The sequence below is a fragment of the Atractosteus spatula genome, chromosome 28 (assembly GCF_055471065.1).
Source record: "Atractosteus spatula isolate fAtrSpa1 chromosome 28, fAtrSpa1.hap1, whole genome shotgun sequence".
Lineage (NCBI taxonomy): Eukaryota > Metazoa > Chordata > Actinopteri > Semionotiformes > Lepisosteidae > Atractosteus > Atractosteus spatula.
In genome coordinates, this window is record NC_142733.1 from 3,921,938 (window position 1) to 3,945,534 (window position 23,597).

Here is a 23,597-nt window from a genome sequence, read left to right on the forward strand (position 1 = left end):
TTTAAATCAGTGAGAAGCTTTATTAGGAATGGAGATTTTTGCATTTGGAAATATTTTTAGCTAGACAGGTTAGCAAGCAGGACATCTGGAATACAGCTTGAGTTTAAAGGACCATTTTACAAACAGGCACTCAGGCAAGAGGACTGTGTCGACGTCTACAACAGTGGCTTTATGTTATAGGCTGCAACAGGAAAGCTCAGTTCTGCGCCAGTGTCTCATTGATCCAGGGCTCGTACACAGAGATCTTGGTGTAGATAGTGGGCGCCTCTTCACAGGGCTGGCTTCCTCTAGAGACGATGCCATATGCCTTCCTTTCACAGACCAGGGGTCCCCCAGAGTCCCCCTGAAATACACACAGATGGTAGGACATAAGGACGGCAAACCTGCATCTGTAACAAGCATATTAACACTGTACACTTTAAGACTGCAAGACTCTTATTTGATTGATGATCTCTATGGAAAACGTTAGTAAGAACTATAAGCCTTATATGTGTCTGCAAACTACAAACTGTATTAATTAATCAGTACACATGATTTTACAGCGCATGTTGTTTCTGTACCTTACACACTCCATGGTCAGGGATGCCTCCACACATCTTTGTCTCATCGTACTCCTCTCCCAAACTGTTCCTGCACTGCTTGTCGCTCAGCACGGTCACGTTAACCTCCCGGAGTTGGGAAGATGCATTTTTCCAATTTTCCCTGTCCACAGTCCCCCATCCCGCCACTGAGCACACAGTCCCGGGGGACACCCGTTTCCACGGCAGAGGAATCACACCCACGGCCTTCCCGAGTCTGGCCTTCTTCTTCAGCTGCGAACGGGAGAAACAGCCGTTTCAGATGAAACCGAACATGACGACAGCAAACACAGCCCAGAGGCCCAGACACTCCGATACCAGCTGTGTGTTACTGTCGGGAATTTCTGTCATGTTCCGCACAGGCATTGCAACAACAGAAAAACATTTTTGTGACAACGGCTGAGATTAAGAATTCAATCTGCACGTCCATCATAATTCAGGATCTTGGCGGATTGATAGTGATCTTCTGCTCAACAGATTCCTTTCACTTCTAAAGTAACCAGGTGTCGCAAAAAGAGCTTGTAACTTCCATCTGACAGGCGGGTGAAAGTTTTGTCTTAATGTAGGGCAAATAATCCAACATTACTAATTAATCATTAGAATTAATTAGAATATTCTTAAATAACAGTTGTGATCATTTGGTAGATGCCTTTTCGTAACTGATTATACCATTTTAGTAACTTCATTCGAAAGAAATACTTTGCAGTTAGGAAGAACTAAATGGTTATATGATCTCTTAAACTTGTATTTACTGATTCATTTCTTTTCGTGTGACCAAGCTTTAGGAGTAGCCCTTATAAAGAGATAGCACAATTCAAGTAAGACACAAAACGGAGGAGGCACTAACACACCTGGAACAGGTAAGGTTTGGTCTTGTGTGCATTAGCAGGGCCTGATATATATGCTCATGCAAGAGGTTGAGTGTTTTTGCACAAGTGAGGAATCACTATGGGCTGAAATGAACATTTTAATTTCTTGGGGAGGTGGTGATTCTAACATACCATGGGATTGCATTTATTTAGAGTAGTAATTTCACTTGTGTATGTTATGATCTGGAGTGCTTACCTTCAGCAGCATGATGTCATAGGTCCTGTTGTTGTGAAGGGGGTGGGGAAAGGACTTCTCCACAGCTATGACCTGCTGAGTCTCCTCATCTTGAAGGATGTTGTGAGCCCCAAGGAGTGCAGTGAGTTTGCTGTGGACAAGAAGTTTGTTTGGTTAAAAACAAATACAGGTGTGTTTTAATATCTGTGCTTGCCTGCCTGTGGTTTCTCCTTGTATTGGTAGAGCTTCTCCTTTCTCACAATCATCAATCAAGAGGTGACAAGACTCCAGACGGAGACATTCTCTCCTGGTCCTGGAGGGCTGTAGCTCACTAGGTGTCACAGGTGCTCACAGTCCTCGATTAGTAAAGACCTGGACGCCGTAAAGACAATAGCTGTTCACAGCTAAGTGAACAACTGATTCAACTCGAATCATTAGGAGGCCAGAGTTGAATCAAAAACAGAAGCAACTGTTCCCCTCCAGGACCAGGACTGAATATCAGCGGATACGGAGGTGGACCACTTCAGGCCCATTACCTGCCAGTTCAACCCCTGCATGCATTGTATATATATATACACCCTATACATTTACAGTATATATATATTGTAGCGCTTTCGGGTTCACGTGGGTATGCGCCCTCACCGCTGCTGTGACCTCAGGTCAGCCCCCCACCGCTGAGGACTTGAACGCGAGCCTGCAGTGTCACTCAACAGGAACCCAGCCTCTTGAGCTAAAGGGAAATCTCCCCTCAGCCCAGCGGCTGAGGTCCCTGCTATTCACAGGGAAGGGGCGGTGACGTCACCATGCTGGCAAGCCAGCTCGCACAACCTGTAATGTCGGTCGTATGTGTTACAGTATATATTTCAAGTGTCCTCTCACAGTCCAAAGACGTGCTGTGAAGCTTAATGGGAGTCTCTACATTGCCCCCTGTATGAGTGTGTGAGTGAACGGTGAGTGTGTGCCCTGTGATGATGTAGTATCCCGTCCAGTGTGAATCTTGGTTTGTGCCCATTGACTGCCAGGTTAGATGCTGGCTCACCACGATCCTGGATGGATATAGCTAAGGTAGATATACAGCAGGTGTATAAATGCATAGAGGGGGAATTACAATGAATGCTTACTTTCCATTACAGTGTGCTGCAGTCAGGACGAAGTCTTCTCTGATCAGAAAGCCTCCACAGCTTATCTCTTGATCACCTCTGGATATTATTAAGTAAACCATGTAGGGCCGGCTGTGGAGTTTGGCTACAGCTCCTCCGATGATCTTCTCTCCAGAGACACCTGTCAGGCATACAGAGCTGAGCTCAGTCCCCTCTCGGCACACTAGGAAATGTGAATATGCACAGCATATTCTGCAGATGTGCAGGTTAAAAGTGTCAAATTGAAAGGAAGACACAGGCAATCAGAAAAGAAACAGTTCACATATTGATTCCTGGAAATCAAGTGTCACATCAGCTAATTATTAAGAATTGATTACTGTCCCTCCTCTGTCTTCCGAGGAAAGGTATGGAAAATATGTGTTGCTACAGACATTATATACTGTATTTGTCATCCAGTTACAAAGTGATTTTATAAAGGAAAATTCCATGTTGTAATCCAAAAGCTAGTTTCAGTTTTCTTCAATAATGAAATTCATTTCTTTGCCAAAAATATGGTAGAAAAATATTGGCCTGGTGTCAACTCTAATACTCTGGGGAATGTTCTTGCTTCTTTCAATGTTGTACAACTGCGATCGCTGTGCCTTCTGCTGAGTCAGAGTCTATATAAAGTACCCAGTCTGACGTTATATGATGAAGTCCTTATTTGGAAATCTGAACTGTCCACTATGCTGGGAAGACACGTTTAGAATCTATAGTTCCATCGGAAAGAGCAGAATGACAACGCTGATCTCAATATTCTCTCAACGCTGATATTACAGATAACAGGAGGAAAATCTGGATGCTGGAGTAGTAGGTGGGGCAAACACTTGTCTTATTATATATGTACACATTGCAGAATGTGATATTTCGAGCTCTGAGCTGCCTGTACACTCAAAAAGATGGACAGTTTGTCACGTTGGTCACTGAAAGTCACAATAGCAGGCTTTCTGTTCAGCCCCCACATCAGAATTTTTTTTGAATTCATGCACATTCATTCAGACGTCCCTGCGGGAGCTGATGCATTGCGCATGCTATATCTGCGTTGCTCAGACGTGAGTCACCTAAAAACTGTCCAACAACAAACAACAGTAAATCCTAAGCCTAAGACCCAACAATGCAACTCACAAAAACCCAGGCCTGTTGCTCAGCTGGCCCTGTAGCTCTGGCAGAGTGCTGTCTGTGAAGCAGCAGGGTTACATCCTACAGCATCTGACATTAGAGGTCTGAAATTGTGATGCAATTGGGACCTCAGTCTAAAACCTTGAGCACAACAAGTGGCGCCTCTGTTTTCACACCCAGAAATGTTAAAAACCCTCAGCAGCTGTGCGTTCGGGGAAGAAGATGCGAACGAGCATAGCTACCTTGAATTGCAGAAAAGGCAACAAGAGCCACAAGGGAGCAGAGAGTGACCATGCTGGACGTCTGTGCTGGTGCTGTCGCGCGCTCAGATCAGGAACTTCAGCTCTGCCTCGAACTGCCCAAGGTACTGTATATATGCACACGCACCCACAAGAGGGAGCAGGAAACACAGTGGTTTGACTGAGAAGACGCTGGTGCTGCGTCTGCTCCACCTGTAGGCCACGTTCCCCTGCCATCCATGACACACCCTCCTATTTTGCTGCTTTTTTAGGTGCTAAGTGTTTTATTTTTGTACTGGCCCTTCCAGTTGGTCATCTCAGGTTAAAAACCAGCCTGGACTGCCAGCAAAGTACGATATGTCTTGTACATTCCTACAGGCATTTAATCTGCCATATTATGGAAGAAAAAAAGTTTATTAACAATCAGCTTTGAAGTAAGAGTAAGAGGAAATGTTCTGTGGGTGTGTAGCCTTTTTGGATAGGACTACCTTTTTGATTCGTCAAATGTAGTGAACTATAAACTCCATATTACATTAATTAGCCTTTACATTAGCAATCAACCGAGAGAGAAAAACACAGCACACTAGAGGAGCAGTCTGAATTCACAAAGAAAAAAATCATAACTCTGGAGTTGATAGCACTCCCAACTGTTATCTCAACAGAAACAGAGATCCTAAAGCGAAGGTAGTTGAAGTCAGACACTATCTTCTCGATCTTATTTGAGACTCGAAGCTGGAAGGCCATACTAATGACAGTGAAAACGTCTTACAAGAAAAAGGCATTGAACGTCTCCAAAAAGATTCCTAGCTCTTCGGCTCCGGTAAAAATGACGTACTGTACAGTATGGTTAGGGCTGTAGTCCTGGTCTCGCATTATTATTTTAAAACAGAATGCAGAGCCATGAACAAAATGCAGTGGGGAAAAAAACAAAACTTATTTGATTATCTGCCCGCGCGTTTTCTCCCCAATATCTGCAAACCGCGGAGGAACACAAAATTACGATATTAATGAAAAGATACTCGGAAAGTTTTCTGAACAGGATGCTAAGAATCGGCATCAGTCTAAAAATAGGTGATAGTGCAACTGTGGTCTAGAGATCGCTGAGGTTGGGTTTTCGTGCTAAGTAATGAAAAAAAAGAACAAGGGTGTTGAACAGGATTCGGCTGGTACATTTCCTCACAGAACAGGCCTCTTTACATCCTGTTCGACCGAAATAGGGATTCTCCTATTTTTCGCTCTGCGTTCAAAGACGAAGTTCACTTAGATTAATCTCCTCCTAGAACTCCAGCTGCATAAATAACACACGCCGCTATTGTACTTTCAAGTCAGGTCGTGGACAATATCGCTGTTTAAGGCAGGTTCGTCTCTTCCTGCGTATACTAATGTATAATTATCATTATTTTTATTGTTATTAATTTATATTCCTGCTTTGGATCTGATTGCTTACATAAAGCGGTATCTGGTTGGATACTTGTTTGCCTGACATTCTGCGCCCCGACCCAAAATAAATACATTGAAAATCTTATCAAATCCAAATTCCGATTTCCACTTGAGAATACACAGAGATGCGTTTCTTTTCATTTTCATCCTTTTCTTCCTCTGTCTTGCGCCGTGTGACATAAAACAGAGATGAGGGTTATGAATGGGTTGTCTTCGAAAATGATTCTAGTTTTGCTTTTCTCTCACATCCTCGCCGGTTCACAACTTTTGCAATATTCCATTCGTTTTTGTTTTTTTTTACTTTGTTCTTTTCTACCCCAGAGATAAACAGGAAAAAAAAAGCAAAATGGTTCAGAGTTAGACTGTGTTAATGCTGGTGCGGTCCCAGCGCAGCTCAAGTATTTAGAGATAACGGGCTAAACTAAAATAACGAGGGTTCGGGTTGTGTCAAGGTGTACCAATCAAAACCTTGTGCCTCCCCCGGTGGGAAAGTTGGGGGGTAGGTTAATGGGGACGGTGAACCTGGATGACCTTCGACCTCCGTGTAAGCTGACAGCTCTGTTGAAAGTTATTCGCAGTGAGAGATCTTCGGGCCTGGTTTGTCTGAATCGCCGCCACGCTTCAATATCGACACCTGCTCCCCCCCTTTTTCGTACATCAAAACGAGGGAGTCGACCAGAATCTGGAGGTTGGTAGCTGATTTTTTTGTTTTGGTTTTTTTTTGGACACGTGGACGGCAGTAGCTGGCCTCTCCGAACCCGCGGCGTGAGTTTGGACGGGCCGTCTGCCCGTCGGCTCACTCGGGGTTTCTGGAGAGGGAGCGCCGCAGATCCTCATCTCATTTTCCCACCCCCGTCTCTCGGTTTCATCGCTCCCGAGTCTGTGCACGCAGGCGGCTCTCCGGCGTGATGAGAGGACAGATGTCGGCAGGAATGCTCTGTCTCTCCGCGTCGGGGTCTTCAATGTCATCGCAGCGGTGCTCGAAGGGCTCTCTCCCCGACAAAGCGGGACGCTAATGCCATAATTGGTGTGCCTATTGACGAGGCGAAAAATATCTTGTGTGTGTGTGTGTGTGCGTGCGTGCTGCCGTACCTGCACCCGTTTTCACTAGAGCCAAAATCTGAACAGTGACTTTCCTTCTTGTCGATGCTTCACTATCGTTTGCTAAGCCGGCCTCTCTAGGTAACATTTCGCCCACGCTTCAAGCGCGGTTTCTAGAGAAAGCACCCCCTGTTAAACGGCGCACGTTGATTTGAGTAGTTGTAAAACGAACCTGAAACAAACTCTGTATTAAAATACAAGATGCGGCGCGGCGACATTATCGCACTCATATCAAAACTGTTAAATAATGGAAGCAGAATCGATCGCAGTGTTTGTACATTCGTTTGACCGCTAGTACGTCTGCATCTGCACATGCAGCCAGGTGTTTCAGTCAGATGGAGCCCAAGGATAGGGACATTGGTGAGGAGTGATTTGTGTTACAACTTTGAACTTCTCGGGTGAAATGTGTTGTTGAAGAGGGCGCTTTCCTACCTACAGTGTTCTACATTCATGCCCATTTCACCGCTCCGGATGTGTTCGTTTTGGCATTGGAGGAGTTAACCAACTTTACCCTCAGTGCTGATCTGGTTCTTTTACGGCCGCAGACCGGCTGCGACGCAACCCAAGCGCCAGCGAGAAAAATAACCCTCTTCGTTTTTCGGGATGGTAGTTTGCGAGTTTCCTGAGAGGAGGGCAAACTGGGTGTCCGGTTTGGCATTTGGACAGATTCTCTCCCCCCCAAAAAAACAACAACAACCTTGCCATCCTGGACTTTAAGAGAGAGAAAAAAACTACCACTGACATTATTTTGTCCGTTTGGCACAGAAGTGCAGATTTTGTGATGGTTAATATCGAGATAATGGGTGTACGCTTATGTGCCGTGTTATTGTTGTTTTAGTTCGGGGCTGTCATGTGTTTCCACGTGTCTTCGTGTTATTCAAGAATGTTTCCTGAGGTTCGGGGCGACACCGAGGGGCTGAACCCCGGCGGGCCGCCGGAGACAGGTGGAGTCTGGGAAGAGGGGAAACGGACCTCCCGGGGGGCTGTCAGCTCACGGCCCGTCTAGACTCGGAGCAATCAGGGGATGGGAAGGAAAAAAAAGATATCAAATTCTTCGCGAGTGTGTCATTGTCATTGTTCTGATTTCAAAGAGCGTCGCCTTCACGTCCAGTACTTTTTGTTTTAAAACGCAGAGTTGTGGGAAGAAGACAAAAGGGAGACAGGACTGTTCAAAGATGGTCTCCCTTCGCGGGGCACGGGCGATGGGACGAACACACACGCCCATGCGGACAGTGGTTGAAGCTCGTCGGCAGCCACAGGGTTAATACTGTCAGCGAAACTGCGGATTCATCTTGGGCAGCTCGCAAGTCATCTCGAGATGCGCATTACACAGCCCACGCCAAAAACCACGCATTCCTGTCTTGAGCAGCTATTTTTAAAAAGTGATTGTTACATAAAGGTTACTTAAATTTCAATGTGCTCTGAGTCTTTCAAAGAACATCGCCTCGGGCGGTTAAGACAAGCAGTCGATAGGCATTATGGAAATGCAAACGAATTAGGTAGTCACACCTCGAGGGGAGACAACTATCTTACTACATCTCATGAAGTTATGGTTATAAGGTGTACATAGTAAATTACATATTTTTCTACCGTATTTGAATTTCTGTGTTGCACTGATTCAGTGTATTGTTGTGTATTTGGTTAGTCACCTCGGGTTAGCGAATCGCACATCAATATAATAGTAATTACTGTATATCTCCCATAGCTTGGTGATATGATAAGACCTAAGAACTAATTAAATTACCCCCAAAATCCATATATGTATAGGGGTGCTCATGTTCATTTAGAAAAGTTAACCATGAGAAAAGTAGCGGGAGCAGAAAGGTTTCTCTCTTGAAAGTGAGCCAGTCAGGGGGTGTGAGCCTGTGACTGGTTCTGATCTGTTAAGGAGAGCAGGTCTGCTCTGTGCGGAGCCTGCAGGGGGCGCTGTTCAGTTGGGCTGACAGTGTGCAACGCACCGGTGCGGAACTGAAATGGAGGGCTGGCGAAGACGCCCAGACGTGGCCGGTGTCCTGTTCCAGCCTGGCCACAAGGTCTGTACGGTAGACCCCCACCCCCCCCCAGTCCGTCTCTCGACATGCTGACTGGCACGCTGAGAATGAAACTCCGGGTTCAAGACAGGGCCTCTGCCGTGCCTCCTGCAGCCCCGGAGTGCGTGGCAGGCGTGCCGCGGAGGAACCGCTGTCTCATGTCCTTCCAGTGGTCTCTGATGGAGGAGAGATTAATCCCTGATGTGATGAGAGCCCTGACGTTGATGCTCTGCCTGGGGCTCGTCAAAGACAAAGACGGAAACAAATGGTTTTGTTCTTGTTTTTTTTTTTTTGGAAGGACAGGGGAATTTCTGAAGCTCTTTATTTTTTTTATATCCAGGGCTCTGCCAGGCATTTATTCCAAAAGGCTCTCAAAGGTAATAGGACAGTAACCCTATTGGTGCAATGAGGGCCCGGAGAGGAACCTCCTGGGAAAGCTGAGGCTGCTGCTGGAGGAGGTGTTAGTGGGACCAGTAGGGGGCGCTCACCCTGCAGTCTGTGTGGGTCCTAATGCCCCAGTATAGTGACAGGGACACTGTACTGTAAACAGGCGCCGTCCTTCAGATGAAATGTAAAACCGAGCTCCTGACTCTCCGTGGTCATTAAAACTCCCAGGGTGTCTCTTGAAAAGAGTAGGGGTGTTACCCCAGTGTCCTGGCCAAATTTCCCCCTGGCCTTTACCCATCATGGCCTCCTAATAATCCCCATCTCTGAACTGGCTTCATCACTCTGCTCTCCTCCCCACTGAGAGCTGGTGTGTGGGGAGCAGACTGGCGCATCATCCAGGTGGGGCTGCACACTGGTGGGGGTGGAGGGGATCCCCATTACCTGTAAAGAGCTCTGAGTGGAGTATCCAGAAAAGCGCTATATCAGTGCAAGCAATTATTAGTTATAATTATTATTATTAGGTGCCTAAATCTCTGTACCTGAAGAGGGCTTCACGGCCGAAACGTTGTGTTTTCTCTTTTCTTTTTTTCAGCATGGAATAAACCTATTACTTAAATCTGTATGTCTGTCTCCAGCTCAAATGAGTACCCTACCCTAGACAACACAAGAAGGAACCCTTTCTACAGTACTATACTACAATATAGTGCATACAATATAATACTACAATACTTCAATACTGTATTCTGTGTCATTGTCAACCAGGAGGCCCAGACTGTCTTAGTCCCAGCTGAGGTCAGATCTCATCTGTCCACCATCAGTCCAATCCTTGTGAGTTCCTGAAGCTGTGCACTGGACCACCATAAGAGGGCGCTGTGGGACCTGGCAGCCAAAAGAGGCGAGCTCGTTCCTGCGAGCATGTGTTTTAAAAGGGGCACCATGACGTTTCTTTTTTTGAACAGGACCTGACGGAGTTCGTTACTTCACAGCAGCGCCGTATGCAGGGGGCAGTGAAGACAAAGCAAATGAGAGACACAATCGCACTTGGATCGCCTTTGCAGGCGTCGCTAGGAACACGAAAACGTCTTTTTTTAAAAAAATCAAATGTCGTCTTCTGTGCCGATGGCCAGATATAGCCAGCTTAAAAAGACGTTGGTCTTAAAAGGTGGTTTTGTCGGGGAAGGCGAGGTGTCTGAACCGTGGCTGCACTCTGCACAGCTGCAGAGAGAGGCTCCATCTTTCGTCTCAGGGCTCAGAAGAAAGAGCTGCAGGTTTCTGCACTAGAACCCCAGGTCTTTCCATGGCAACACGGCTTAAAGGATAGGGGGTTCACGGCCGACGCTCGCCCCCCCCCCAGCACCCCCACCTGTCTCCCCCCTCCACCCCTGCCCCCGGCCCATTCATTCAAATAGCTCAGGCTGTTTTTGTAACAAGACATAGACTAATCCCAAATTCGGGGGAGCTGTGAATAGACCAGAACAAATGGCAGACAAACGAGGGGGATTAAGGGGGTTTGTGAAAGAGACGAGAGGTCGCTATTGATCTTCGGTGGTCCCCCCGGTTCTTTTCAAGGACATTTTGTCTGCAAAAAAAAAAACCGAAAAAAAAACCCCACTGAGTAAGGGCACGCAGGCACTCCAAACTCACAGGCCAAGGAGAGACATACAGCAACCGCAATTAGTCTCAGGCTGTAATGGCAGTTCAATACGGCCTCTATAATTGTACTCCTTTCTTTTTCCCCAAGCATCAGATCTGTATTCGAAAAAGTTATTTTCTTTTTACCCTTTTTTTTTTTTTTGACTCTTGTTAAGCTTGTGACCACACAGGATTTTTAAGAGCTTCTGAAGGGGGTCTCACTTTTGTGTGCACAGACTGACTTCTGTGTCCATAGCTACCTGCCACCAGCTCTCAATGGGCCTCCCTAGGGGTCTTTTTTGTCCCGGCAGCCCACTGGCCGAGGAGTGTGAGGCTGTCTCGACGCAGTAAGACACTCCTCCGACTCTGTGAAAGTCGATACTTGATACTGTCGGTAAAGCGCTACCTCGTGCACTAGGTGGGCAGTAGTCTCCAAAAATCTTCCTAATGTTGCTTCACAATGGAAAGATCAAATCATTTATTACTTAATCCTTTAGTGGTGTTGGCAAAACACAAGATTGACAAGACAGCTAGGCTGTGGGCTGAGGCGGTTGTGTCAATTCCTGAGCTCCAGTTTTTGCACGCCGAGCTACCTTTGCAGCAGGCTGCCCTACCCCCCTTTCAAGGTGTCAAGGCTGCAGATGACAGGAAATTCCCATCTCATCCTGTCGGTAATGCAGCCGCAAGGCGCTCGGAAGAGTGGGGTGTTTTTCCACAGGCGGCGCCAGTCTGTGAGTCCGGTCCCGTGAGCAGCCAGGCCGGAGGAGGGGAAAAGGTCAGACTGTAAAATCGTGTGTCGCCAATGCAGCTGGTTCAATTTCCACAGCCCTGGAGGTATTCGGGTCTGCAGGGAGATTCAGTTCCTTATAGCTTTGGGAAGGTTCTCTCGTGCCTGAAAAGGGAGACGTCCCACATCCCTGGGCTGCTCCTTCGTTCCTTCAGCATTGACAGGGACGAAGCCGATCTGAGAGGGTCTGGGCTTCTGTCCCCGGCAGCCAGCGCACCCTCTCTCCTGTCATGGAACTAACATTACCCACAAGCCACCAGCCTGTCACTGGCAATTGGAGGTGAAGCTGCTGAAAGGCCAGCACGCCCCCCCCCCACCTCTCCTTCGCTGCCTCCAGAACATTCCTTCCTCCCGCCCCCACCCCACGCTGGAAGCTGCGCTTTGATCGTGTGCCGGAGGGGCTGTCAGGGGATGGCTCTGCCCGGCTGGCAGGCAGGCCGAGGGGATGGCAGGCGCAGCGACAGTGGCAGGGCCCTGTTTCGCGCCGGCCGCCGTCTGGCCCGCGAGCCAGGGCGCAGGGAACATTCCTGGACCGTCGGATGAAAAGGAAGGCAGGGAACCGTTAACGACTCGGGCGCACCGTTCCAGCAGCGGGCAGAGAGCGGAGTTTATTCCTTCATTCATCGGAGTGTTTTGCCATTAGTCACTGTCCCAGCTTTTGAAAATATATTTTTTTCATTTCTCTTTGCTTGTTATCCCTAACTCCGAATTTGCAACTGAATTACCTCTTGAGTTCATTTGGACCGCGTCTCTTCTAGCCCAAATAACCCCCCCCCCCCTCCCTGATGGCCCCCTGGTATTTTCCCTAGACTTAAAAGAACTTTTATCAAATGACAGCTTGCCCTCCTTGGACATCAATGAGCCATTTTTTCCATCTCCACTCATCCTCGGGAAGGTTATCGTCGGTGCCTTTACGCTCAACAGATACAGTGAGAGATGCCAGCAAAGGCGCCAGTGACATTATCAAGGCGAACGAGGAGCAGGGAAGCCGACGGGCTGAGCTGTGCCCGAGCGAAGGTGGGGTTTCTGTGGAACTCCCAGGCATGCTAATCTCCTATTGTCTGCAAGGCCCTTGGCCTGAACAACACAGAGCTATGTGGTCTGGACAGACGTCGCATCAAAGCGAAACTGCATTATGACATCCTGAAAGGTTAGCCTTTAGACTCCAAAGGGAGCTCATTCATTACCCTCTCTCCTTTCTGCTCACTGAAAAGCCCGTGGCCCCCTGCATTATTTGATGTGCTTCCTGAACAAATCCCTGAGATGGGCCCATTGAGAACCCTCAGCAGTGTTCTTTTAGAAGACAGGGGAGGCCCAAAAAGTCAAACATAATACTGTTGTGAATAGGCGTGCTTTAACATCATGTAGGGTTGTTTTGTAATCATGAATCACAGTAAGAGCAGTACTGGACTGCATAATGCACATATGTTACCAGGTCAAGGTATTTGCTGTAGAGCACCTGCTGTTATGAATACATCCACGCCTTTTTCTATAGGTGTGGATGCAGTTACTTGCCCTCAATAGCGACACTCATGGATGAAAATGTTGTTTATTCTCCAACCGCATTCTATGAAGTGAATAATCAGTTTCGCTTTGTGTTCTTGGATGTGCAGGGATGTAACACTGGAGGGCGGAGATTGCAAACACTGTCGTGCCCTACCCCCTCCAGCAGGTGGTGCTGTTGAGGCAGAGTGCCCTGGACAGGTCAGTGGAAGGTGAAGCAGACCGTGCCCGTTTCGAAAAGCCACTTGGCTTTTAATTGGTGCTTTCGGCATAGCTCACCGCTGGGTATCCGGAGGTGGCCCATACACATTGCTACATGAGATTGCAGTGCCCTTTATTGAGCAAGGTGAAGCATGAAGCGATCCAGCATCATAGAATGAGAGTATTGAAGCATTGTCCAACCCAATTGTGGTGGGATTGTCTGCTTTTGGTTACTGGTTTAGGGTGTCTAAGTAGGCTAATCAATGCTCAAGCTAGGTCCTAGAACACAGGTGTTAATACAGGCCTGGTCAACTCAGCAGTGCAGTCCGGCTGAGGTGGTTAGATTGTTTCGGCACTTGTGTTTGGTCGCAGTCCTGCGAGTCAACTGTTGTTGGAGTCAGACTGCGGGATTATGGGTTACTGTTAGGCCACGGATGCAAGGCAAAGCAGTTTCAAGCTTGAAGCACGGCCTCTGTAGGTTATTTAAGCGTTAGATGCCTTTGACCCGAAAAACTGTGCTTTGTGCCGGAACTCCAGCCTTGAAATGTGAAATTAACCGTTTGCCACGTCTTCCCCTGCGGTGCATTTAGGTTGCCAGTGGTGGATCTAGTGACTGAAAAGGGTGACCATGCCCATTGATCCATTCATTTTCCACTTGTGGCAGAGGCGTGCGTGTCCCTTATCACACTGCACAGAAAACGACATTTTTTGCACCATTTAAGACTTCCAACGTTTCTGTCAGAGTTCGTTGCTATGGGCAAACAAACAACCCGACACACTTCTCCAGCTTCGCCAGGGATGGAAATGGAGAAAGGCTATTAATAACGTTTGTTAGTTTACAATAATGATCAAATCACTTATGGCTTGATGAGCATTTAATCTACTCGGCAAAACACCCGTTTATAGCTGAGGCGATGTTCCTGGCTCTTCCTGTGCTCTTTCCCTGCGGCTCTGTAGCCTCGGGCGGAACATTTCAAGGACAGCGAAAATTGTCGTGAATGGAAGAGCATGGTACATTCTGATGCACTGCGAAATATTAATATCTATCGCAAGCTGCATTTGCCAGAAATGTGGAAATATGATATAGGTTAATAAAACGCGTTGTGAAGGAAAAATGCATTTTTTAAAGCGTTGGATTCAATTCCTGTTATGGAACTCTCGAAAGAGTACACCCCAGAGCACTGTCACTACAGCTACACTGGGGCACTACTGTCGTGACTGATCCCTGGATGCTGCACCATTAGTGTGCATCAGTGTGCTGGTGACCCAGAACCTGTGAGCACAGGCAGCCCAGCTGGATGCACGAAGAGAGAGTGCTTCCTGAGCTGCTGGAACCAGCCAGAAGTTACAAGGACATGCCGTGCCACTTTAACACACCAGGCAGATCACTCACGGGACCAAGTGCTCAACGAGAGCGCAGAGTGATTTGAGTTTTACAGCGGGTTTATTTGTAACTGCTTGAAGGGTCACGCCAAGCTCCGATGGGAGTCATCCCTGTCGATCCCAAATGCCGAGCCATCAGTCCGTGCTTCAACACAGAAAACAGGGATGGAAAGAGCTCATGTGTCCTTGGATCGAGTCCGCACACCCGCCATCACCCTGCAAGACTCCATATTTCTCTGCTGCTCCTGGTATCTTGGGCCACTGTCCCACATTTCCACTCTGAGTTCTTAAAGCTGCCGTATTAGTAGTCAGAAATGCTATGAATGCATGCCCTGCCCATGTAGGCTTTAAAAGTCTTGTGCAAAATCCTTAAGTCCATCCAACCGGTGACGTGCACCTCCTCAAAGCCCAGACAACTGTTCAGTGTTCCACCTGAGGCCCTGGCTGCATTGTCATCTCTGTTAAAGTGTGCTGTACAGTACATTGTAAGGTCGTGTCAAAGAAAGCATTGTCTGCCAAAATAACAATAGCAATAAGAATAGCAACCATATTTATCCCGATAAAAAAGGGTGAATGCTCTTTGATATAGCACCCTCCACCCTGTCGGCGTACTCTATTAAAACAAGAGCATTATTACTGTTATTTGCATTTTTAATATCAATAAAAAATAATAAACATGTATCTACACAATATTAGCAGCTTTTCTTTTGGACCTTAAGCTTACCTAAGGAAAAAAAAATAACTTAAAATGTTAAAGTCACCTCCTTCCCCCCCCCAGAGATGAAGACACAGCCTCCCTCCCCTCCCACACACCAGTGTACACCCCTGGGCGCAGGTTGGCGATAATAATCCGGTATGGGAAACGGGGGCGGGTGCCTGGCTAGGAGGGAAGCATGGGCAGGAAGTGGGTCGAGGGGTGTCTCCGCCGTGCCTTGTGCCCTCTGCGGGGCTTCCCGCGCCCGTTCAGCGACACAAACATCTGCCGCCCGTTGTGCTTCCACCGCAGGGAGGCGTAGGTGTTGTATCCGTTTTCCTCGATCCGCTCCTTGAACTTGCAGTTGGGGTTGTACTTCACCTGCAGGAAGGGGGTCCGGGAGACCAGAGGGGAAACAAACAAAAAAAACACGGGAGGGGGAATCAGGCCTGCCCCCTGCACCCTGGCACAGGCCGACCCGGACATCCCAAGATTCCTGGGAGTCTCCCGGGAATCGGCGTCTGCTCCCTGACTCCCGCAAGTGATCCAAAATCTCCCGGAAATCCACATTTCTCTGTTGGTGACACCCCCCGGTCCAAAAAATCATCAGCAAACTATGTAATTATATAATATGACCTTGACCTTATACGGTATTGCATATCTATTCTAGTATCTATCAGCGAATTGATTATATAGCTGTGTTTTCTTTCCAAGGCCCCCCCCCATCCGCAAAGTTTTCAAATCTAAATATAGATTTATTTAGGATTATTAAGGATATTATTTGAGGGATGTCTGTGTCTGCCGCTTAGCATCTTCTACTGCATCCAAAACCCTGCTGTGTCCGAGTGCTAATTTTAGCATCAGCAGCCTTGCATCTTTGCTATTGTTTCATTGTTTTAGCTGTTGTTTTTTTCTTACTTTTCAATTCAATTCAATTGATTTTTATAAGAGCGCCTTGCACAACAAGGTTGCCCCCAGGCGCTTAACAATGCAAGTGACCAAGCATGTGGATACAGAACAGAAAAGACCAGAAGACAACGGAGGAGAGGAATTTAAAACTCCTTAGTAAGGCGAAAAAGAAACCTCTGGGGGTCCAAGGTCAACTGGCTGCCCAACCCCTTTGGGCATACTAACATTATACAATTAAAAAAAGGAATAAATGAATTTCCTGTGTAGTGCTCAGAAAAGATGCTTTTAAAGGTGCTATATAAATAAAGTTTGTTATTATTTGTATTCCCATGTTCAGAAGCTTTCTGCATACCCTGCTGTTCTGATCATGCCCAGCTGTGCTGTTATAGATGATACCTTTCTTTTGAGAAACAGGTGGAGATCCTCAGGTCCTTCTAATGACCAAATGGATGGGCTAAATAAGGCTAGGGCCTATTCTAGGGCTTCTGTCCTCTGTAATTTTGCTTATGTTATAATGCGGTTTCAGTTAATGCTGGAACCTGCTTGTGAAATAATCTGTGCTCATGTGCGTGGGGGCAGGTGTTGGTGTTTAAGTGGGAACACAGTTTGAGGAAGTGACCAGAAAAATACTCTTAACAAACAGATGACATGGGTGTAAATTACTTTAAAAACAAAACAAAAAGGCAGCTTCTTTTAAGTGTAAACGTTTGCTTCGGGCCAAGGGAAGAGTAAATCCAGTGTATTCTTTACCAGCTGGGTATAAAACATTCTCTAAAATGCAGACAAGCAACCAGGGCGAAGGGGAAGAAATGAATTGCATGTTAATCTGCTAGGCGATGGCATGTGTCTGTCAACTGCCCTGTCCCCAGGGTGTCCTGTCATCGGCAAACCCCAGACTCAGGCTCCTCTCTGTCAACACCGCAAACAAAACCAGGCCCCCCCGACTCGGCTCATTATCTGCTCGGCGTTATGACTCACGAGGCACGATAGGGTAGTGGCTCCCCTTTGAGCGAGGAAAGAGACTAAAATGAAAGCAGAAGGGCTTATGAAGTAAAGAGGAGACATTTCTTTCACGGCAAAGCAGAGCACTGAGCAATCGGACACCCTCATGGCGATTAGATCTCTGCACCGTGACTGTGCGATTAATGAGTACTGAGGTGAGATTCAAAGGGTAATGTAACAAGGTATTGTTTGATGCTGAGTTTATCTTGATCCTCACTCAGGCAAATTGTCTTGTTTACTCTGCTCACTGTCTGTTACTCATCTTATCTTGGCTTGGGAACTGATTGCCAAGTGGAGATTTCTCTCAAAGGCGTAAATCACCCCAGATAACTGAGCTGAGGACTCTTCCTTATTATGGAGCAGGGACAGCTGTGAGCTCAACACCTGCCAGAAGGCACGCAACATCGCCAGGGCATTCGCTCTGCTCTTCTAGACACTCGGCTCTTCTACAACACAACATTGAGCTGCATGTTTCTCCAGGATTCAGATCTGTGTCCTTTGATTCACTTTGAAAAGTGCTAGCTAGGTTCATGCTTTGCTTCCTGCAGTGGCATTTTGCTCTTTCTCTAAGCCTTCACAATCTAAACTATTTAATTGGATGCAAATCTACACGTAGATTGTGGTTCATCCTGCTCAAAGAGTTCTTTTAACACAGCAGGTAAACTAAAACAAAAATGGCACCTACAAACACGATGAATTCTGGCTCAGAATCATCGCTCTTATAGAGTGGTGGTTTGGTTTGGAAAGCTGTTAACATTGTCCTGTAGGCCAGTATCCAGTATCCAGTTCGTCTGGTTGGCGATTCAATGAACCTCGTTATTTCAGTTTGAGAGTAATAAGAGTTTCCTTCCCAATGTCTTTCACAGCTGATGATGTAAAAGATCTGCTTAAAACAAGGTTATGTTACAAGTACAGCTTTCTGCAGCCCAGAGGGAGGTGTTGGGTTTGCCGAGTTCATGGAATAATTAGATCCAGTGAAGTATCTGGACAATGAAACTCACAGGACACAGTGGCTCGATGGGGCCTCAGTCTGACATACATAATTTATGTCCATAATTTCAGATAACAAATTGTCGAATGCTAAAAGGCTAAAGGTGCTCAGCTAACCTGTTGTTTCACTTACCGATCCATAGAGCGTGCCCTTCTTGGTCATGGCTAAGTACATGCCAGTGCTAACAGCTTTGATCGCGACCACTCCCACACTGACAGATCGGATTTCCATCAGACCTGCGAAAGAGAGAAGGAGAACGGGAGCCCAGGTTAGAGCCGGGAGTCCTGGAGCCAAAAACCTGGACTATATTGTTGCCAATTGGAGAACCAGGCTCAACTCAACCCATCTTTTCACTGAGGGGAAAAAAAGCAGGTTACATAAGAAAATGAAACCATTCCTCTCACGCAACGAAGGAAACAGTTTGGCATCCATATCCTGTAAGAAGTTGTAGGGTTACACCCAGAGTAAAGTGTGGTGCATCACAGTCAAATCATAGTAAAGCATGGGTGGCCATAAACATGATACAGACGATAGCAGCCCATGATAAGGTATAGGACTGACACAGTGAGAGTGAGGGGAATACTGTATATATACTGTACAAATTCAACCTGATGAACGTTCGAAAGGCAACATAGGGATATTATGTGGAAGCCTGTGGACAGGGATCACAGTGAGCTGTTGGATTAAGCTCAGGCTACCCCAGCCCTGTTGTTGAAGGCTGATTGAGTGAGACACTCAGATCAATTAGCTTCTCGCTTGCACACGTGCTAGATGGACAGAATCGTCTCCTCTTTTCTGCAGCTTTGCTAACTTTCTTATCTTCTTCGGCTGACAAAGTTGGAGTGGGCCGCAGCCGCGTGGGGCGGAGCGCGATCGACTCTTACGGGATTTTGACCGGAGCCGCGCCTTCCAGTCTGACGCGTTTCTCCTTTTGGCGTCGCGCCCCGCACTCTCCCTCGCCAACGCCGTTCCACTCCCAAACCCGCTGTTTCATGATCTCATTCCTCAACTGAACCCATCACATTCCCCCAGGCACCAGATTCCACAAAGTCTCACTCCCGGACCAACTATCCAACCACGTCCCTCTCCCTGCACTATTGAAAGTTCGCTCGCGCACCGACCCCTGCTCACTATTCTCTTGTGTGCGTTTCAACCGTTTCGACTGAGCTCCCGGCTCCTAATCTTTGCTCCTGCCCTTTTCGACCACGCTCTTTGGATTTCGTTTTTCGGATGGTCTTTCTCGGATTGCCCTGGTTACCGGACTCACTGCTTCTCCAATCGACCGAGCTCCCTGGATTTCGTGTTTCGGATATTGTCCCCGTGCTGCTCCACATTCTGCAGGATTCCCGGCTACGCATAAGGATCCTCCCGTTCTTCCTATCGGTTCCCTGACATTTGGGGTACAGCTTGACCCTGCTGGTCAGATGACGTCCCCAGGGGTATCTCGGAACGGCAGCGTGGCGAGACAGCGCACAGCACGGTGCCGGCAGGGTGCTCTGCGTGTGTGCCCAGCTCTGCAGCAGCAGGACCCAGGCATGTTTCCTGTCAGGCACAAAGCGTCGCCCGACTGGCACTTTAAAGACTTCCGCACCCACGTCGCCCACGGAGGAGGGGCATCGCCGTGGGTTGATTGTGACCTCCGGAGTCTGATTGCCGACCAGAGCCATGTGGCAGGAGGTTTGATCCGGTGTCTTCTTTCCAAAGGGCCCCGGCTCATCGCCATGGCGACAGACAGAAACGTACCGGGGCAAGACCAGTGACTACCATGCTCGGGGGCTGAATAGCTGGTGTCAAGTGCCTGCTCCCAGCGTGCTTCCCTGTGTGGGAACTGTGATCAGATCTGAAACTCCTCCTCTCTCCCCCTACAGCTGTGAGCCCTGGGAGGAGGTTGACGAAACAAGCAAAGGTGGTTAACGAGCTCTGCGTTTCGTCCTGGGCTGCAGCCGTAAACGCAGAAACAGGTACAGCGGATCTGATCTCCCGCAGACACATGTGAGTCGAGGTGAAGAGGCAAACAAACTCCAGAAAAAACTGTCTGTTACATGAGCTGCTGTAATGTGGACCCCACCACCCCCACAGGGCTGCCAACCACACGGTCAGATCTCCCTCTCAGACGTCCTGATTGTCTCTTTGTTATTCGTTCTTGGCTCGAAGCGAAACTTGCATCTGCAAACTCACTCGCAGGGGCCTTCGTCGCCGAGCAATTGACAACCGCAGAACAACAGAATCCCACCATGAAAAACAGCGACAGTAGACAAGCACCCAAGGGAGAACCTTGAACAGGCCTTGACTTATTTGGGGTTCCCTGGACAGCACAGAAGAGCACGAAAGGCTCTGTGCCTGTCGTCAACAGGTTGTGGGTTCGAGTCCCTGTTGCAGACACGGCTTTTGTACCCTTGAGAAAAGTACTTTACCTCCAGTTGCGCCTGTCCCCCCAGCGGTATGCCTGGGGGGATTTCCTAGCAATGGACCAGTGTCCCATTAATGGGAAGATCATGTGCTCTCTGTTGACCAACACCCCAGTAACCAGGATGAGCCACTGTGCTCTGTTACGGACTGTGCCTTTACCTGTCCAGTGAAGAGACACGCTCTCTTTGCATTCTGAACTCAAGCAGTTTGGACTGGGGGCAGAGGGTTTCCTCTTTGACCCCCAAATGAGTGGCCTGGCTGGACGGTAGTCTGTGTCCAATCCGGTGTGAAAACAGGCAGGGGGTTTGTGATGGACTGAGAGGGGGAGGGGGGCTGGGGGGTTAAGCCGAGGAGCGGTAATATTTCATCTCCCGCTGTCTCTCAGGCCGACAGCCTGTGCTGGTGACAGCCCTGACAGCTGCGGCGGAGATGCTGTCCACCCAGCACGTGTGGCATGAGGAATCCCAGCTCCCACCAGCTCTGCCCGTGCTTGCCAGGTGAAGTCATCTTCTTTGGAATGAGAGGCGCAAAATAAATAACAGCAGGACTTTATTGTTTTACACGTAAGGATGAACAAGTCAAATCCAGCCCCAGCAGCTGTTCCTTGGAGGCATGCAGGTATGGTGCTCTAGATTTTAGAGATCTGATGGGCACCTCTGGCATTGTCAAGCACTGTTACACAATGCAAACGCAGGCAGCTCATTTCCAGTTCAGCTGAGACTGGGCCAGATCGGAGTTTGCAGTAGTTTTTGTAAGCATCTGTCGATCCAAATAGAATGTGCTGTGCACCTCTGCAGGAAAATGTTCACCAGGCGAAGTCAGGCTTGCAGGCTAGATCACATTGTGCAAAGCAATGGCCAATTGAAGTCAACCCATAGCAGTGTGCAGCTGTCTAAGAATGCTAAAGAATTCGACAGCCAGCAGATATTTCACCCTGCAACTCATTACTGACAGCCCACTGGAGCCCAGCAGGTAAGAGTCTGACCAGTACCTGGATGGGAGACCTCCTGGGAAAGCTAAGGCTGCTGCTGGAAGAGGTGCTTGTGAGACCAGTAGGGGGCGCTCTCACCCTGCAGTCCGTGTGGGTCCTAATGCCCCAGTATAGTGATGGGGACACTATACTGTAAACTGTATACTGTCTCGGATGAGATGTAAAACCGAGGTCCTGACTCTCTGTAAAAATCCCGGGGCATTGCTCGAAAAGAGTAGGGGTGTTACCCCAGTGCCCTAATAATCCCCATCTCTGAACTGGCTTCATCCCTCTGCTCTCCTCCCCACTGAGAGCTGGTGTGTGGGGAGCGGACTGGCGCATCATCCAGGTGGGGGCTGTAAAGCGCTTTCAGGGGAGTGTCCAGAAAAGCACAGAAATTATTCATTATTAATAATTAACAAGAATGGTGGGCGTCCAGCGTTCTTCCCACTATAATAGACAATTCAAGAGAACGAAGCCTCTAGCCAGCCCTGTTCTCCCACACTGTCTGTCCATTGGATTGGAACTGAGTGGAACTGCAGCCTAAGGAACTTTAATCCCAGCTGAGTCTTCGATGCAGTCCCAGAACGCCGGAGAGATCCGGGCTTTGTGATCTCTGCACGCCGGAGGAAACGGCGCAACAGAAAGGGATCCGAGACCGAGAGCAGGGGAACTGGACTGAGCTGTGGAGGGAGAGAGTCCCGTACCATTCCAGCACAGGGGGCAGCCCTGGGGACCTGTTCCTTCATAACAATACAGCTCATCCCAGCCATCACGCAGAACAGGGCCCACTGAAAGAGAAAACAAAACTGCGTGCCGCGTGCATGAAAAACTCCCTTTTAACAGCGAGAATCATTCTGAAACCTTCCCTTCCAGGTCGCAGAATGACTTTGAAAACGTTTTGCTTCGCCTGTCGTGATCTGTTAACCTCTGACACGGTTCGGCCTAAGCCATCGGTGGCTATTACAAGAAACCTGTGTCTGTACACGTTTAGTCAAGTGTGGACTAAAACCATTTTCCTTTCTATGGGATTTTTTTTTTGTTCCCCCAAACAAAAATGTGAAGAACAAACCCATGCCTGCTTTCTTTCTGTGTTTTTTTTTTTTTACTCTTTCTCTTTTCTTTCTCTCTCGCTGCTTGGAAGTGAGCCCATCGTCAGATCATTTAAGCCTTCACTGACCTCCCAAAAAAAGCAGAGCAGAGAGGGACAAGAATGGGTCTTTCACAAGGTCCCTTTTGTCAGTGTCATGGTGGTGGTGGTCTGGGTGGAGGGGGGGGGGGCGGGTGGTAAAGGGGAAGGGAGGGGGTGTGGGGGGTCATGTCACTGTGTGGTCGTCTCTTACAAACCCAAACACCCCCCCCCCCCCCCTCCGCCTCCACCTCCACCACCCCTCCCCCCCACCACCAGCACTGCAGAAAGGTGCACAGCTCACCTGTGAAGTGACAGACACATCAGAGGGAAGCAGAGCCCTTTATAACTGTTTTGCAAAACCGAAAGCCCCTTTCCTCTCGATTACTAAAAGGATTTGCAGAACCCAAAGATGAAGCAAAAGCTTCCCCTGGACTTTGCTTTTCTCCTCCTTTCCTTCTTCGTCACCTTTTAGCTTTTGAATTCCCTGGGCTGCCTCCTCCTCGTTCCTCCCTGCTCTCTGTGCTGCACCGGGGGGCAGCCTGGGAACCTCAGACCCCTTGCTGGGCTCTTGAGTGACGTACCTTTTCATTATTTCACAGTTTGCTTAGCTTCTAAATGGAGAGGGCCCGGTTGTTGTTTTTTTTTTCTTCCCCCTCCTTTGCCTTCCCTTTCAAAATCCAACCTTTTCATGCTAGTTTTTCACCACTTGGCCAAATGGCTGTGACCAGCACCTTTGATCTCGCCCGAGCCCCTCGGAGCAACCCTAACAGGGCAGGCTGGTGTGTACCCGAGCACGGGAGAAACTGACAGTGTGTGTGTGCGCGCGCCTCTCCGTGGGGTCATTTAAGTGCCTGAGAACATTGCCTGGAAAACTGAGAACGATCGAGTTTGCACCAGAAATGGTTAT

General features: G+C 48.2%; 2 protein-coding genes across 2 annotated transcripts in view; both read right to left on the bottom strand.

The window, feature by feature from the left end:
- On the bottom strand, positions 1-4,227 carry LOC148813776 (granzyme B-like). Its single transcript, XM_088907773.1, has 5 exons — positions 4,123-4,227; positions 2,744-2,903; positions 1,644-1,773; positions 561-812; positions 1-343 (listed from the first exon to the last, which is right to left on the bottom strand). The coding sequence occupies exons 1-5, from the start codon at positions 4,172-4,174 to the stop codon at positions 197-199; spliced, it is 741 nt and encodes a 246-aa protein (XP_088763899.1). The 5' UTR covers positions 4,175-4,227; the 3' UTR covers positions 1-196.
- Positions 4,228-15,395: 11,168 nt separating this feature from the next.
- Positions 15,396-23,597, bottom strand: part of fgf22 (fibroblast growth factor 22) — a 31,090-nt gene continuing 22,888 nt past the window's right edge. The window contains exons 2-3 of the mRNA XM_088907779.1: positions 18,312-18,415; positions 15,396-15,658 (exon numbers count right to left, since the gene is read on the bottom strand). Of these exons, the coding sequence (XP_088763905.1) occupies positions 15,464-15,658; positions 18,312-18,415 (299 nt within the window). The 3' untranslated portion in view covers positions 15,396-15,463. The remainder of the gene's footprint in view (positions 15,659-18,311; positions 18,416-23,597) is intronic.

Excerpts from the sequence above, each read along its gene's own strand:
- LOC148813776 (XM_088907773.1), bottom strand. The coding sequence starts at position 4,174 with ATGGTCACTCTCTGCTCCCTTGTGGCTCTTGTTGCCTTTTCTGCAATT. Across the intron at positions 1,774-2,743 it reads GCAGCACACTGTAATGGAAA|CAAACTCACTGCACTCCTTG; the intron begins GTAAGCATTCAT and ends TCTTGTCCACAG. Across the intron at positions 813-1,643 it reads ATGACATCATGCTGCTGAAG|CTGAAGAAGAAGGCCAGACT; the intron begins GTAAGCACTCCA and ends TCCCGTTCGCAG.